Source organism: Orcinus orca, chromosome 21 (assembly GCF_937001465.1).
Source record: "Orcinus orca chromosome 21, mOrcOrc1.1, whole genome shotgun sequence".
Taxonomy (NCBI): domain Eukaryota; kingdom Metazoa; phylum Chordata; class Mammalia; order Artiodactyla; family Delphinidae; genus Orcinus; species Orcinus orca.
In genome coordinates this window covers 16,338,302-16,354,050 of record NC_064579.1, presented here as the reverse complement: position 1 = coordinate 16,354,050, position 15,749 = coordinate 16,338,302, and the positions used below count along the sequence as shown (strand labels likewise).

Here is a 15,749-nt window from a genome sequence, read left to right as displayed (position 1 = left end):
CAACAACAAAAATTCAGCATCCATCCAGAAGCAAAAGTACCTCTGTAGGAGTCGTGGGATCCAGAAACCCAAATTGAACTGACTGGTGAAGTACTACATCTGTCAAAGCAAACGTGCGAAGTCTGGAAAAGGAAACCACTTACTCAAATGTGCAGATACCAATGTAGGGAATCAAGGAACATGAAAAATCAGGTAAATATGACGCCACCAAAGGAAACTAATAAAGCTCTAATAATGGATACTAAAAAAATGCAGATCTATGAACTGTCAGACAACCCTCTTAAAGAAGTTTAGTGACCTACAAGAACATGCAGACAGACAACTAAATGAAATTAGGAACACAATGCATCAACAAAACAAGCAGTAGAATAAACAGAAATTTAAAAAAAAAAAACCCAAACAGAAATCCTAAAGTACAAAAATATAATAACTGATCAGAAGAATTCAATAGAGAGTTTCAAAACCAGACTCAACAATGGAAAAGAAAGAATCAGTGACCTGGAAGATAGGACAATTGAAATTATCCAGTCAGAAAAACGAAAAGAAAAAAGAATGAAAAAGAGTGAAGAAAGCCTATAGGAATTATGGGACACAATGAAAGGAACAATGTTTGCATTATGGGAATTCCAGAAGGAGAAGAGAAAGAAAAAGAGACAAAAAGTATAGTTAATGCAATAATAGCTGAAAACTTCACAAACCTGGGGAGAGAAATAGACCTCTAGTTCCAAGAGGTCCAAAGGACTGCAGATAGGTTAACCCCAAACAGGGCTACACTGAGCACCTGTCAAATGCTGTAAGAAGTCAAATAGGAAAAGTAACCATGATCAAATGGTTACTGCCAAATCTTTAATCATCTGAAGAAAGGAACGATGACATTTTCTCAAGAGCCAATTTAGTAGCAGAATCTGTCACATAGGAAAATTAAGTATTCATGAAAAATTATGCATATCAAATGCCTTTAAAAGTTTCCTTTGTAATGCCAAATCAACTTATGCTACTCATGAAAATTCACTTTGGAAACATAAAACAAACCACAGAACATCCTGCAGTGATTCACCAATATCAGCACCAAAGCTAACGTTCAATAAGCACTTACTATGTTCCAGGCACTATGCTAAGTATACTTTAGAGGATTATCTCATGTAAGGCTCACAACTCTATAGTAGGGACTAACAAACTATCTCCACTTTACAGATAATTTAGAGAGATTAAGTATCTCGACCAAAGTAACTTTACTAAGCATTTACCAAGTACAAGGCACTATGCTTGAATATGGAAATACAGATACAAAAATAAACCCACAACCCTTCTCCTCAAAGGGCTTGTAGAACAACAGTAACGAGAGACAACAGGCAATAATTCACTTAAGTGCCATAAAGAATAAGCACAGACATCTATCTATCTGAGCCGGGGAAGGGGTACCCTGCTTAAGTTAACACTGGAAGGAAGCATGTAACAGTGGTGAGATAGAAAATAGGAGAGTCAGACAAAGGCTCACTCAGGAAAAGCACTCAAGAGCATGCAAAGAACGCTGGATTGCATCCTAGAGCCATGTAAAGAGCACCCCCCAAGACAGCATTGGCTAGGAAGTCCCAGGGGACGTCTTCAGCTGGGGTGAAGGAAGGGGCGTTGAAGAAAGTCACGATTGAGTAAACGTTTGAAACTAAGTGAATGTGCCCAGATTTCTGGCTCTGGCAAAGAGATGTATGACAAGGCTTTCCTTAGCATTAGGGACTGTAGGAAGCACTATTTGGGGAAGACAGGTGGAACAGAAACTTACATACTTTTGTCATCCATGTAGGTTACAGAGTTCTGACTCTTGTGACTTAGGCTTCCCTTAGACTAATTTCATTTATTTAAACAGCTTCATAAAGAAACAGATGGCCTAATTTTATAAATTATGTTCTCAAAGGGGTCAAGTCTAAGCAGTATTAATAGGTTTGTTTTAGAGCTGCCAAACCAGTAATCATTTTGAAGTTTACAAAACAAGTACCCATGAAGAAGTTCAGAAAAGATCAGCCATGAAAAGACAGAGGAAATGATAGTATACTTAAAGTAATAAAGAGGGGAGGGGCAGAGACAAGACAGCATTACTGAGCACGAGGATGCAGAAATAGCAACTCTGGAGGCAGGAAAACTCCCTCCTAGTCCCAGCTTTGTTATTTAGCCTGAAATCTGACTTTCCTGCTCTATCATTCTATAACGCAGTGTTTAAACACCACACACACACACACACACACACACACACACACACACACACACACACACACGACATTCGCTTTATGGTTTGGAATAGGCTCCAACATCAAAGCCTGTGACTCATGCTGCTCTCCATAGGAAGCTATGCTGAATGAGTGCCATGATGATGGTGTTACACCTTGACTCAGCCACTCTTTCTCCCCATAAAGGCTCCAAGAAGAAAAATGCACAGGAAACAAGAGCAAGACACAGCAAAGCCACTCCACAAAGCATTGCACAAAGCCTGATCTTTGAGGAAGGTCCCAGTTTTTCTTTTGCTTAATCTTAACTCAGATGTTAACTAAAAGAACATTATTAAAACATGATCATTTTAAAAATAAAATTAAGTATCTTCCTGAATTTTATTTCGCATGTCTTTACAATGAAACTACGTACCAATCTATTACCTACACAAAAGCAAAAGGAATAAGTATTTCTTAAAAACATTCAAACAGAAAAAAGCATACAGCAAATACATCTTGGGCATACTTACTCTCTTCCACTCTGTTCTTGGGCTAATAGTTTTTAAAGCACATAATAAATTTATGCCCAATTTCTTTCCTACAACGTTTTGGACATAACTTTTGAATAGAGAATTTCAATTCATACAATAAAAACAAAGTTATTTTAATAAGAGGAACATGAAAATGCACTTCAATGACACCGAAACATACACAAACTTCTAATACTAACAACTGATATTTAAAGACTGGGGACAGCTATACATACTTAAATGGTCCTCCACTAATATTTAATAACTAATTCACAAAGAGGGCCCGGTTACTAAAACATAATGTAGAAAGAGTTCTTTGGGGTAAGGCTGTAAACTAACAAGTTGTACAGTCATGGGTAAAACCCTTAATCCAAGAGGACCTTCCTCAGTAGAACGCTTTCAAATACAAAAAATCAGAAATTCAAATTGAAATGTCTTAAACAATAAGAAAGCTTATTAACTCATATAACAAGGAGTCCAGAGTTGAAGCATTTACAAGGCTAGTTAAGTCATGCCATCAAGTACCCATGTTCTTCCCAATTTTCTACTCTGCCAGCATAAACTTACTGGTTTTGCCCTCAGGCTTGTACTTTTTTGTGATTACAAGATGGGTTCAACAATGCATCACATTCTCGTACACATATCCAAAGACAGGAAGAAAGAATTACCCCACTTTGGGTCCTTTATGAAGAAGGAGGAAACTTCCAAAAGCCCCACATAATTGTATCATGTGATCACTCCTAAACCAATAATTTGCAGGGTACTGGATAATCATGATAATCTTTGACTAATAAAAATGATTGCTTGGGGCTTGGGATAGTCCCAATTGCTCCTACTACTTAAATAAAACCAAGGTATACTGTTAACAAAGACAAAGGTAAGGCAAACAAAACTCTGTCACAATCACCAAGATACTGTGATGATTATAAACAATTTAGGTGAAATGCCTGGCATTCTATCTTCTATCAACTCTCCTGTTATGTTTTTTTTTCATTTCCTGAAATAAGCCTTATTTCCAACTCCCAAGTTTGTTAAATTCACTAAATTACAGGACAGTATCTCATTAAATTTAATATGAATAGTAAACAGATCTTACAATTTGTAATCAATCTTGTACCTTAAGTTTTACCACAAAAATCATATGAACTAACTTTCCAATGGTTTGCTTTGTTTCTAAGCAGAGAAGACACTGAACCACAATATTTCTCCAAAAGTTGAGTCAAATCATATTGACAGCAATATTAAGCCATCTCTAAAAATACACATCTAAAATAAACAGTTCCATTTAATAAAATCAGTACCACAATTTATCTAACCTATACTCAAGTGCCCCTTTTCATTAAAGATGGTTGAGTTCTCATAGTAACATACAGAGGAAAGAAAATTTCCTTTTAACTTCCAAACGTCAAACTAGTTAGGTATCTTGATATGAGCAACCAAAAATGTAATAACAATAAATGCTAGTAAAGACTTCCTTTTATTCTTAACTTTTTTCAACTCATTAATGGCTTCAGGATGCTATACTTCTAAGTTAGGACTTTTATCACATTGTGAAACACTCTGTAACAGAAGTTCACTGTTGACACTGACCTTTTTCCTTCTGACATTAAACAGAGAGACAAGCAGGCAAGCAGGCAGAGAGATAGACAGATATCAATTACTATGAAAAAAATACTGTCTATTTTTCTGAATAATATATTTGAAATTTTACTATTCAAACTAAATATTTATGTTTTACATATCTACATATAATAGAGGAATCATATTTTTGCAAGATGCTCTCCTTAAATCTATGTATGACTCTGCTAGAAATTATGTGAAGTCAGCCTCTCTGTGTACAACGTGCAAAACATAAGAGCTACAAAGATATAGTATTATATATGGCAAGTGATTACTTAAAAAAAAAAAATGAGGTTAAAATTTGTTCCCCATAAAACAGCACTGCTGACAGCAATGAGAAAACAGATGGGCCAGATGGGCAGAGGAAAGGATTGAGAGTTCCCTTTTAGGTATGCTCAATTTTTTTTCTTTTTTGAATTTTATTTTATTTATTTTTTTATACAGCAGGTTCTTAGGCTCAATTTGAGAAGCTGCAGAAATCTTGCCAACGGACAGAATAAAAACTGGATAGAGACTGACGTAAATACTACCTATTTGGTCCACACATACTCATGCACACAGTGTTACATTTGTTCATGATCTAGCAGGAAAAGAGTTACTCCTATACTTAGCCAAAGGTAAATCTATCTTGGTGAAATTAGCATGATGCTCCAGGTGGGAGTCTTATGGAAAGAAGCAATCGTCACATGGTCTAATACACCAAACAAACCTGGAGACTACTAAGGTAGTCACAGGCATACTGATCACACTCACATCCAAACTCACTGACTATTTAAGGCTAAAGAGAATATGCACAAGTAAATGCAGCCCAAAACAGTTAACAAATAGCTGATGAATCTGTGGCTCAAGTTTCATGTTTCTGCCCTTTCCCTTTCTCTGTGTCTTCCACGTAGAAGAGAACACATATAGAAGGGGCTGAACATGCTGGTGTTTTGTGTATGTGGAGGAAAATATCCTGAAGTGTTCCCTTTTGACCCAGGTTAGATCCCTTGCGTAGGCAGACGGTTCATCACGGTTTCTACAAAACTTGCAAGGACAAGTACTGACTGACTTTGTTCTAGGCTATCTGTTCAAGGATGTTTGTGTAGCACACAGCTCTGCTAGACACTGTCCCTTCTAGAACAAAGATCAGGTTTGTTTACTTCCCAATTTAATAAAGATAGTGACTCCCTCTAAGGCTGAAGTCAAATACATTTACTGCCCATCATGAAAGATTTGGGTTCCATAAGCTCAAGGTCCTCTCCTGCTCTGAAATTCACTACATTTGCAGGTGTCAGCTGGCCTGCATCACCAGCACAAACGCTGATACTCTGGCAATTCTATTACTGTAATAACCTGTCCGCCTGTGACCCAGGAATCCCATGCCTTCTGCCATTATCCATGAAACTGCGGCAGGCTAAGCCTCAAAGTTATTGACAAGCAGTTTTGGCCATTTTAAGTAAGACCTGTCATTCCCAATTACTCTTCAAGGAGTTACTGTACACAAAAATCTAACTTAGCTGACACAGCTGCCTGACATCAGCATGACAGGTGTATGTGTATACATATCAAAGTATAATTACTATGTGTTTCTTTACGTTGTGCTCATATGTTTACAAGCTATTTCTTCCACCTAAGTTCTCTGCTTAAAGGTAAAATCAAAATCCATCTCTTACCTCCATCCTCTCCCTATCATTTGCTAAGACACTAAAGTCTCTATTTCAAGGCTGTGTCACTAAAGAGTAACTGGATATATACATCTCAGTGTAAAGTGTGCTTATAGAAGTTATCTCAGAGGCAACTAATAACACTACTTCTCTCTTAAAATATATCTATGAGCTGCTACCTACATGTTGTAGCCTATTCGCTAATCATTTTCTTTGCAGAAAGTATAAATTATTATATTATAGTTGTCCTTCAGTATCCAAGGGGGATTGCTTCCAGGACCCCAGCAGATACCAAAATCTGAAACTGCTCGAGTCCCTCATGCTACAAAATAGTGTGGTACAGTCGGCCCTCTCTGTCTGCAGGTACAAGACCCCCGGATTTGAAGGGCTGACAGTAGCTGCTTTTGATGATGGTAAAGTCATTAAGTCCACTGGAAATCATTACAGAATTTGAGCTTTTATTCTACTATAAGAGGTCATTAGAGATTAAAACAATTCTGGTAAGTGTTAACAATATAAGAAATAGAGAAACTGTCAAAATAATGGAAACCCATGATGCATCAGAAATGCAAATGATATACTACTAAGAAGCTAAAGTCTCCCACAAATCTGTATCACTTAACATGAGGATTCAAAAATCACTTAACATGACTTTATTCAATGTAATTAAGGAAACTGACTATAAAAATCTCCCGTCAATTTTCTGTGCCTATTTAACTATTTCTCTTGACTATATTCTTAAATAAAGAATATGACAAAATTATTTTTTGATGAATGAAAATGTGTTCATTTAGAAACAGATATATACCTATATATGTAGACACACATACACAAATCCATGAATACTACCAATTCTTCCATGAGGTAAAATCTCCTCTTGGGAAGTTCTCAAGCAATGTTAGAGTTTGGAATTCTCAGTGTTTCATAATAAAATAAGTAATGAACATTTTATTCCATAAACTATACAATTTACAATTATTATAAAGTCAGTTTATTTGGCAAAAAATTTAATTTGAAAAAATTTTTTATTACATTTTAGGATCTCATTATCATGTCTATCTTTCGTTTGAATGAAGAATACATAATAGCAGCTACCAAATTACTGATCATTTGTTATGCTCTAGGCATTGCACTAAACACTTTAAATACAGTCTTATTTAATCCCAATGACAACACTGAGATGTAAGTATTACACCTGTATTTTTAATTTTTTTTTTTTTTTTTCCGGTACGCGGGCCTCTCACTGTTGTGACCTCTCCCGTTGCGGAGCACAGGCTCCGGACGCGCAGGCTCAGCGGCCATGGCTCACGAGCCCAGCCGCTCCGCGGCATGTGGGATCTTCCCACCCTGGGGCACAAACCCGCGTCCCCTGCATCGTCAGACGGACTCTCAACCACTGCGTCACCAGGGAAGCCCTATACCTGTATTTTTAAACAAAACTAAAATTCAGGGAAGTTAAGTGGTTTGATGTCAATTAGATAGGATATGAATTGTAACTGGACCATCAGTTCTATTCAAAAATCTATGGTGGTAACTATTACTGTCATAAATGTTACTTCCTTAAAAGCAACTAATGTCCAATTCCTGATTCCAGGTTCAACTTTAGATTTCCGTTTGGGTTCCCCAGAACAAAAGAATACACAATCCATGCCAAGTCAACTATTCCAGTACTTATGTTTGTAATATTTATTGTAGTAAATTAAGTTCCAGCTATTATATTTTCTGGCTCAATTGTGTCAAATCTTATACTGGGCAACAGGTTCTAAACTAAGCAAAAAAAAAAAAAAAAAAAAGCAGCAGCAGCCGCCACATATGATCAAAACAACTCTGGAATATCCCTAGAAAAGTAACACACTTGTGACCAATATTTCCAAAAAAGAATGTTTTTCTTCCGGTATTGGAAGAGATCATAGTTCTTTTGTTTGTTTTTTTGTTTTTTTAAAGAAGATGTTGGGGGTAGGAGTTTATTAATTAGTTTATTTATTTTTGCTGTGTTGGGTCTTAGTTTCTGTGCGAGGGCTTTCTCTAGTTGTGGCAAGCGGGGGCCACTCTTCCTCGTGGTGCGCGGGCCTCTCACTATCGCGGCCTCTCTTATTGCGGAGCACAGGCTCCAGACGCGCAGGCTCAGTAGTTGTGGCTCACGGGCCTAGTTGCTCCGCGGCATGTGGGATCCTCCCAGAACCCGTGTCCCCTGCATTAGCAGGCAGATTCTCAACCACTGTGCCACCAGGGAAGCTCGAGATCATAGTTTTTGAACTGAGTACCAGATACTGAACTAGACTGCATTTCAGAGACATAAAGTAAAGTATTAAACATATTTAATTATTAAATTACTTAATACTTAAATATGTTTAATAACATATTAATATGTTAATTAATAAATGTTAATTAACTATTAATTAAAAATTAATTTGTTAATATGTTAATTAATAAATTAATTATTAAACATATTTAACATAAAGTATTAAAACTTCTCCTATATGTTATTTTGCTCTTTTCCTTAAATAAAATATGTGTATTCTACAATATCACCATGTAGTATCATCAGGCTCTCCTATTTAACAGAAATAAAAGTTTTGGAAGACATCCTTTTTAAATCCGCAACAATTTTCTCCCTAATTTTGCATTTTTAAAATAACCTTTATAAAATATATTTAATGGAAATAGGTGTATCACAATTTATAATTACACTAAATTAACAAATGTCACATGTTAAAGTAGTCTTACAATTGGAGATGCTAAGACGCTTTGAAGATGTACACTTTTTAGACTTTTTGGGGCTTTTTTTTTTTTCCTCCCAACTGAAAGTTACCATGGTTACAATGATCTCTCTAGGAGATAAATCATCCGAATTTGCATGGAGTTCCTCATTGTTTTTAATGCCCTCTGCTCTGGTAAACTACACACACAAAAAACTACTTTTCAAATCTTCTCCCTTTCTCAAGAAAAACTATGCCCACAGCAAACATCATTCTCAATGGTGAAAAACTGAAAGCATTTCCTCTAAGATGAGAAAGAAGACAAAGATGTCCACTCTCGCCACTATTATTCAACATAGTTTTGGAAGTCCTAGCCATGGAAATCAGAGAAGAAAAAGAAAAAAAAGGAATACATATTGTAAAAGAATAAGTAAAACTGTCACTCTCTGCAGATGACATGATACTATACATAGACAATCCTAAAGATGCCACCAGAAAACTACTGGAGCTAATCAACGAATCTGGTAAAGTTACAGGATACAAAATTAATGCACAGAAATTTCTTACATTCCTATACACTAACAACAAAAGATCAGAAAGAGAAATTAAGGAAACAATCCCATTCACCATTGCAACAAAAAGAATAAAATACCTAGAATAAATCTACCTAAGGAGGTAAAAGACCTGTACTCAGAAAACTATAAGACACTGATGAAAGAAATCAAAGATGACACAAACAGATGGAGAGATATACCATGTCCTTGTACTGGAAGAATCAATATTGTGAAAATGACTATACTACCCAAAGCAATCTACAGATTCAATACAATCCCTATCAAATTACCAATGGCATTTTTTACAGAACTAGAACAAAAAATCTTAAAATTTGTATGGAGATACAAAAGACCCCGAAGAGCCAAAGCAATCTTGACGGGAAAAAACGGAGCTGGAGGAATCAGACTCCCTGACTTCAGACTGTACTACAAAGCTACAGTAATCAAGACAATATGGTACTGGCACAAAAACAGAAATATAGATCAATGGAACAGGATAGAAAGCCCAGAGATAAACCCACGCACCTATGGTCATCTAATCTATGACAAAAGAGGTAAGGATATACAATGGAGAAAAGACAGTCTCTTCAATAAATGGTGCTGGGAAAACTGGAGAGCTATATGTAAAAGAATGAAATTAGAACACTCCCTAACACCATACATAAAAATAACCTCAAAATGGATTAAAGACCTAAATGTAAAACCAGACACTATAAAACTCTTAGAGGAAAACATAGGAAGAACACTCTTCAACATAAATCACAGCAAGATCTTTTCTGACCCACCTCCTAGAGTAATGGAAATAAAAACAAAAATAAACAAATGGGACCTAATGAAACTTAAAAGCTTTTGCACAGCAAAGGAAACCATAAACAAGATGAAAAGACAACCATCAGAATGGGAGAAAATATTTGCAAATGAATCAATGAACAAAGGATTAACCTCCAAAATATATAAACAGCTCATGCACCTCAATTTTAAAAAAACAACCCAATTCAAAAATGGGCAGAAGACCTAAATAGATATTTCTCCAAAGAAGACAAACAGATGGCCAAGAGGCACATGAAAAGCTGATCAGTATCACTAATTATTAGAGAAATGCACATCAAAACTACAATAAGGTATCACCTCACACTGGTCAGAATGGCCATTATCAGAAAATCTACAAACAACAAATGTTGGAGAGGGTGTGGAGAAAAGGGCACCCTCTTGCACTGTTGGTGGGAATGCAAATCGATACAGCCACTATGGAGAACAGTCTGGAGGTTCCTTAAAAAACTAAAAACAGAATTACCATATGACCCAGCAATCCCACTACTGGGCATATACCCACAGAAAACCATAATTCAAAAAGACACACGCACCCCAGTGTTCACTGCAGCACTATTTACAAAGCCAGGTCATGGAAGCAACCTAAATGTCCATCAACAAACGAATGGATAAAGAAGATGTGGTACATATATACAATGGAATATTATTCAGCCATAAAAAGGAACAAAATTGGGTCATTTGTAGAGACGTGGATGGACCTAGAGACTGTCATACAGAGTGAAGTAAGTCAGAAAGAGAAAAACAAATATCGTATATTAACTCATATATGTGGAACCTAGAAAAACGGTACAGATGAACCAGTTTGCAGGGCAGAAATTGAGACACAGATGTAGAGAACAAACGTATGGACACCAAGGGGGGAAAGCGGCGAGGGGTGGGGATGGTGGTGGGATGAATTGGGAGATTGGGATTGACATGTATACACTGATGTGTATAAAACTGATGACTAATAAGGACCTGCTGTATAAAAATAAATAAAATTAAATTTAAAAATATAAAAATAAATTTTAAATATGTTGGCAAGGTTCTAAGATAAAAAAATTAAAAAAGAGAAAAACTATGAAATCTAAGAAATGTATATAAATACCAAATGCTAGGCAAAAAAATCGTTATATTTGTAAATACAGTCTTAATTTAACAGTGGTTCTTCATCAAACCTCTTACTATAACACCACTAATTTCACTAAGGCCTATTTTTATGTTAAAGTAAAAAAAAGTTAAAATAAAAAAGTTGAAGGCAAAATACTGAGTTCAGAGTTGTTTCAGGCAAGGAGTAAAGAGAAAGAGAATCAGAGTTACTTGTGTGTGAGGCTGTTTTTTCACTCTTTCCACCCAGCTGTCAAGAAAGTTGCGGTAATATTTGAAACCCGAATTAGAGCCACGTGTATGTAAATAAAACTTCACCAGGAAAAACTACTTGCAATTAATATGGAGAGACACTCTCGCTAAAATGACGTACAATTAGAAACCTTACATTTCCAAAGTATTTTTTTTTCTAATCCCACTAGATCAACCATCCAAGGTCGAGATGGATAACTGAAATTCACAAATAACTCTACAACTACTTTAAATACGGTCAGTTACTTCAATCCGCGTGCTCATCAGAGTTACTATAGGACTAAGATTGAAATCAGGTGATCTGAATTTCACAAATAAACTTGCGCAACCTAAATATGAGGTTATTCGCACAATTATACCTTGAGTTTAATATAAAGAAAAATATACAGCTTTAAAAATGTATATAAAATACAAAATAACTTTAAACACGGTCTCAATATGCTGTTGCCTCCTGAAACGGATAACGAAGAGAGCAGGGTAATAAACACAAAGGACAACTCGTTCCTATAGGTTTGAAATACTCCTAAACGGTATTTTCACATCCAACACACTCTTTTTTACTGACTCGACAGCCCCGAAACTCTGCCTTCAAGTAAGGGTCAAAAACGCTCCGTGTCTTAAAGGTGTGAGGTGCTAGGCGCACAAAAGACGATGCTTCGTTGTTTTTTGAGAAAGCACTGGGCAACCCCACTTTTGAAACTGTGGAGCCCAAAGGACTTGCGCAAAGGCCTCCCAACCTCTCCCCAAAACAGCCATCGCCCACACCTGGCGGCCCGGCTGCCTAGCAACGCGGGAAGGCTGCCTATGAACGCGGCCCGCCTTCCCGGACCCGTCCTGGCCCTCCCGGGAATGCCCAGAGGATTCATTCTACCTCCTTTTTCTTCTGTCCTCCACCGAGCTGGATGCAGAGAAGCAGCAGGAGGAGGAGAAAGGGAAAGCTCCCGGTGGGCAGATACCGCGGTCGCCGCCCCGCCTGCCTCCGGCGTGAAGGAGCGCCCCTGGCACCCATCGCCGCAGGGCCGTGTCTCCTCCACGCTCGGTAACCGTGTGCGCCCAGCTCCTACCGGCGCCCTACACCTGCCAGGCCAGCCGCCGGGAGCCCCCTGACCGTCCCCGCGTGGATGCCTGCGGCCTTGCCAGGGAGCCGGGAAGCACCGGAGGACGCGGAGGAGGTAACTGACGGAGCATCCGGTTCACTGGAAGAGGAGACCTGGAAAAGCCCGGGATGGGGCAGGAAGTGGGCGTGGCGAGGGAGCCGGAGCTTCCGTGCACGCCGCGCTGCGCTCTCGGCCGGACTCCATCCGGAGACCCCGGCAGCGGGGGGCGCGGCTTTCCACCTCGCCGATCTGAACCGTAGGCTGTCCTGCCACTGAAGCCAACACCGGGTCTCGGGAATATGCGAGGGTCCTGTTTATCCAGCACTTTACCTGGAACCAGAGACAGACATAATTGCCTTCTTCGATGATGGAGAAGGGCTTTGAGGAATTAGTAAGGATCTGGCCCTTCTAGCTAATGGCAATCTGATCCCATTGGGACATTTTTACTCAACAGTAGTTCAAAGAACTGAGTGATATTGTGATAATAGACATCTTCTATGCCTGTCTAATTATTGTGAACATAGTTTCTTAGCACTTAACATAAACAAAAATCTAAAATAAGAAGAAAGTGATACCGAATATTCTCATTCTAGAAATAATTCTTATCCACAGATGCATAAACTAATTTTTAAAAACTTTAATTATTTCTACAAGTAATGTTTTCCCAGTACAATTTTGATTTTCCTGTTTATTACTGTTTTCTCAAATTCATAACACGTTATTTTGATTTGATCAATGCGGTACTAATAACGATAACTCAGTGCAAAACAAATTTTAATATAGCCTCATGGTCACAAAAGTTTGTTTATATCAAATTTCAATTTATACAACTCTTTGTCTGCATAGAAGAATGACTCTGAAGCATAAAAAGATCAATAAAAGACTTCCAAGCATAAAAAGGTATATATTAGGATAAAATTCTATCAGATTATACTGCCTGTGGGTGAGTAAATTGGTTTAACCACCTTGAAAACCTGTTTGGCAGTACGTGCTAAAGCTAAATACACCTACCCAAGACCCAAAAGTTCCACATAAACATACAGTCAGCACGTGATATGTACCAATTTGTATAGCAGCTTTTTTCATAAAAGCCCCAAGCTGGAAAAAGACCAAATATCCATCACAGTAAAATAGAGAAATAATTTGTGATATAGTAACACTACATATCAATAAAAACAAACTAATGACACTTATACATAATAGGAATGAATTTTACAGCATAAAGATCCAGACACAAAATATATTGGGATTTGTAGAATTAAACAAAGATCAACCAAATGAGAACAGGCAAAGGCCATTTATTCAGAACTTGCAATAACAAGTGAGTCAGCTGCCATCACCTGAGTTTGGGCAAAGACTCAAAGGTAGGCAGAAAAGTAGGAAACATTAGTAGTAGAAATAGAGGAAGGCTTCAGCTGTGCTGTGACTGGAGGCTGTGGGCATGCGGGAAGCTGTAGGTGGGCTGATCAGAAGGGGGCACCTATGTGACTGTCTAGGGGTACATATTTAGCTTTCTCTGGTTGGTCTTAAGCTGGACGCAGGGACAAAAATTAGGGAAGCTGTCAGTTATTAATCAAGCCCTAGCCATTCTGGATCAATTATTACAGAAGTTATTGTTTGGTTTCCTAGATTGTTATTAAAGCTAGCAATCTGACTTCCTACTAGTCCAACTTACAGCAGCCTGGCTTATTGGGTTATGATAGATAAGGGGTTGGTTTCCTGGGTAGGCTGCTGCAGGTTGTGGATCCAAGCTCTATTTTTATATATGATCTGGCCGTTGTTGGTTATTATATTTATTATCCCAGATTAGAAGTCAGGACAGTGGAAGAGGACCCAAGAGAGAACCCTGGGGTGCTAAAAATATTTTACAACCTATTTCTTGATCTGAATGCTGGCTATTAGATGAGTGTATATTCTTCGTAAAAATGTATTGAGCCAGAAACTTATGATGTATTTATGTGTATTATATTTCAATACAAAATTTACTTTTTAATAAAGAATTTTATGAAAAGCACATATTTAAAATCCTTGGAGGCAATAGAATGGAAATACAAGTTCAGGAGGGTACAAATGTAATATAAAATATTCAACTGTTAAAAAGAAGAGCTCCTTCTTGTTTTTTAGTTTTGTAATGGATAATGACGGCCATCATTTCCATACTTTGGGAATATTTAAAAGAATGCTGTGACTTATTTTTTAAATGTCAGTATTTATCACTTGTTGGAAATTTTATTCTTTGCAGCTATTTAAACTTATGATGAGAATTTTTAGATATTTGCTTTAAAATGCACAAAAGGGTATCTAGTCTTCCATACTCTTTTAGAGGGATGTTATCAAAGCATTTTGAAGACCATATTTGTCCTGTTTCTGGCACAGAGCTCCTAAAACCCGTGGAATTTCCTAAGTGATGAGAGTGATAAAAGTGTCTTTTGTAACATTGATCAGGTGAGATTTGGAAAGCACCTAAGGATGGTGCTAGTTACCTGGAGAACTAACGAGGTGATGAAAGGGTTGAAGCTTTCAGTCTCAACACCTGACCTCTGGGGAGGGGAGAGCAGGAGCTGGAGGTTGAATCAATCGCAGATGGTCAATGATTTAATCTATCATGCCTATGTAATGAATGTTTGAGTTCAGAGAGCTTCTGAGTTGGTGAACACGTGGAGATCTCGGGGCGGGGGGCGGGGCGGAGAATGATGCACTGGGAGATAGCATGGAAGTTCTGCACCAATTATCTCATACATTTCTCTAGGCATCTCTTCTATGTGGCTGGTCCTGAGTTACATCCTTTTATAACAAACCAATAGCCTAATAAGTAAAATGTTTCCCTGATTCTCTGAGCCACTCTAGCAAATTAATAGAACCCAGGTCATTGGAACTTCCAATTTATGACTGTCAGAGCACAGGTGTTAACCTGGGTTTGTGTCTGGAGTCTAAGGAGGGGTGGGGGGGGTGAGGAGAGAGGAAGGGAGGTGTGCAGTCTTGTAGGGCTGAGGACTTAACTTGTGAGATCTGAGGCTATCTCCTATCTCTGGGGTAAATAGTGCCAAAATTGAGTTCAACTGTAGGACACCCAGGTGGTGTTTGAGAATTCCTGGTGCTATGGAAAAATCCTGCCACACATTGGAATTGGGTGCAGAATGTTTTCAGTGATCAGTGTTGCTTTATCTTTCTTACTTAAAAATACCCAGCACCCAAAGATTATTTTCTAAGTAGCTTAATCATATGTCTAAGTC

General features: G+C 37.8%; 1 protein-coding gene across 3 annotated transcripts in view; it reads right to left on the bottom strand.

The window, feature by feature from the left end:
- The window catches only part of TUSC3 (tumor suppressor candidate 3), a 183,035-nt gene extending 170,399 nt beyond the window's left edge, over positions 1–12,636 (bottom strand). The window contains exon 1 of one of the 3 annotated variants that reach the window (XM_004277167.3): positions 12,291–12,636. In XM_004277167.3, coding sequence (XP_004277215.1) covers positions 12,291–12,428 — 138 coding nt within the window. In that variant the 5' untranslated portion in view covers positions 12,429–12,636. The remainder of the gene's footprint in view (positions 1–12,290) is intronic. The other 2 variants (XM_004277166.3, XM_033400629.2) reach the window with 2 other exon arrangements.
- Between the last annotated feature and the right edge of the window lie 3,113 nt (positions 12,637–15,749).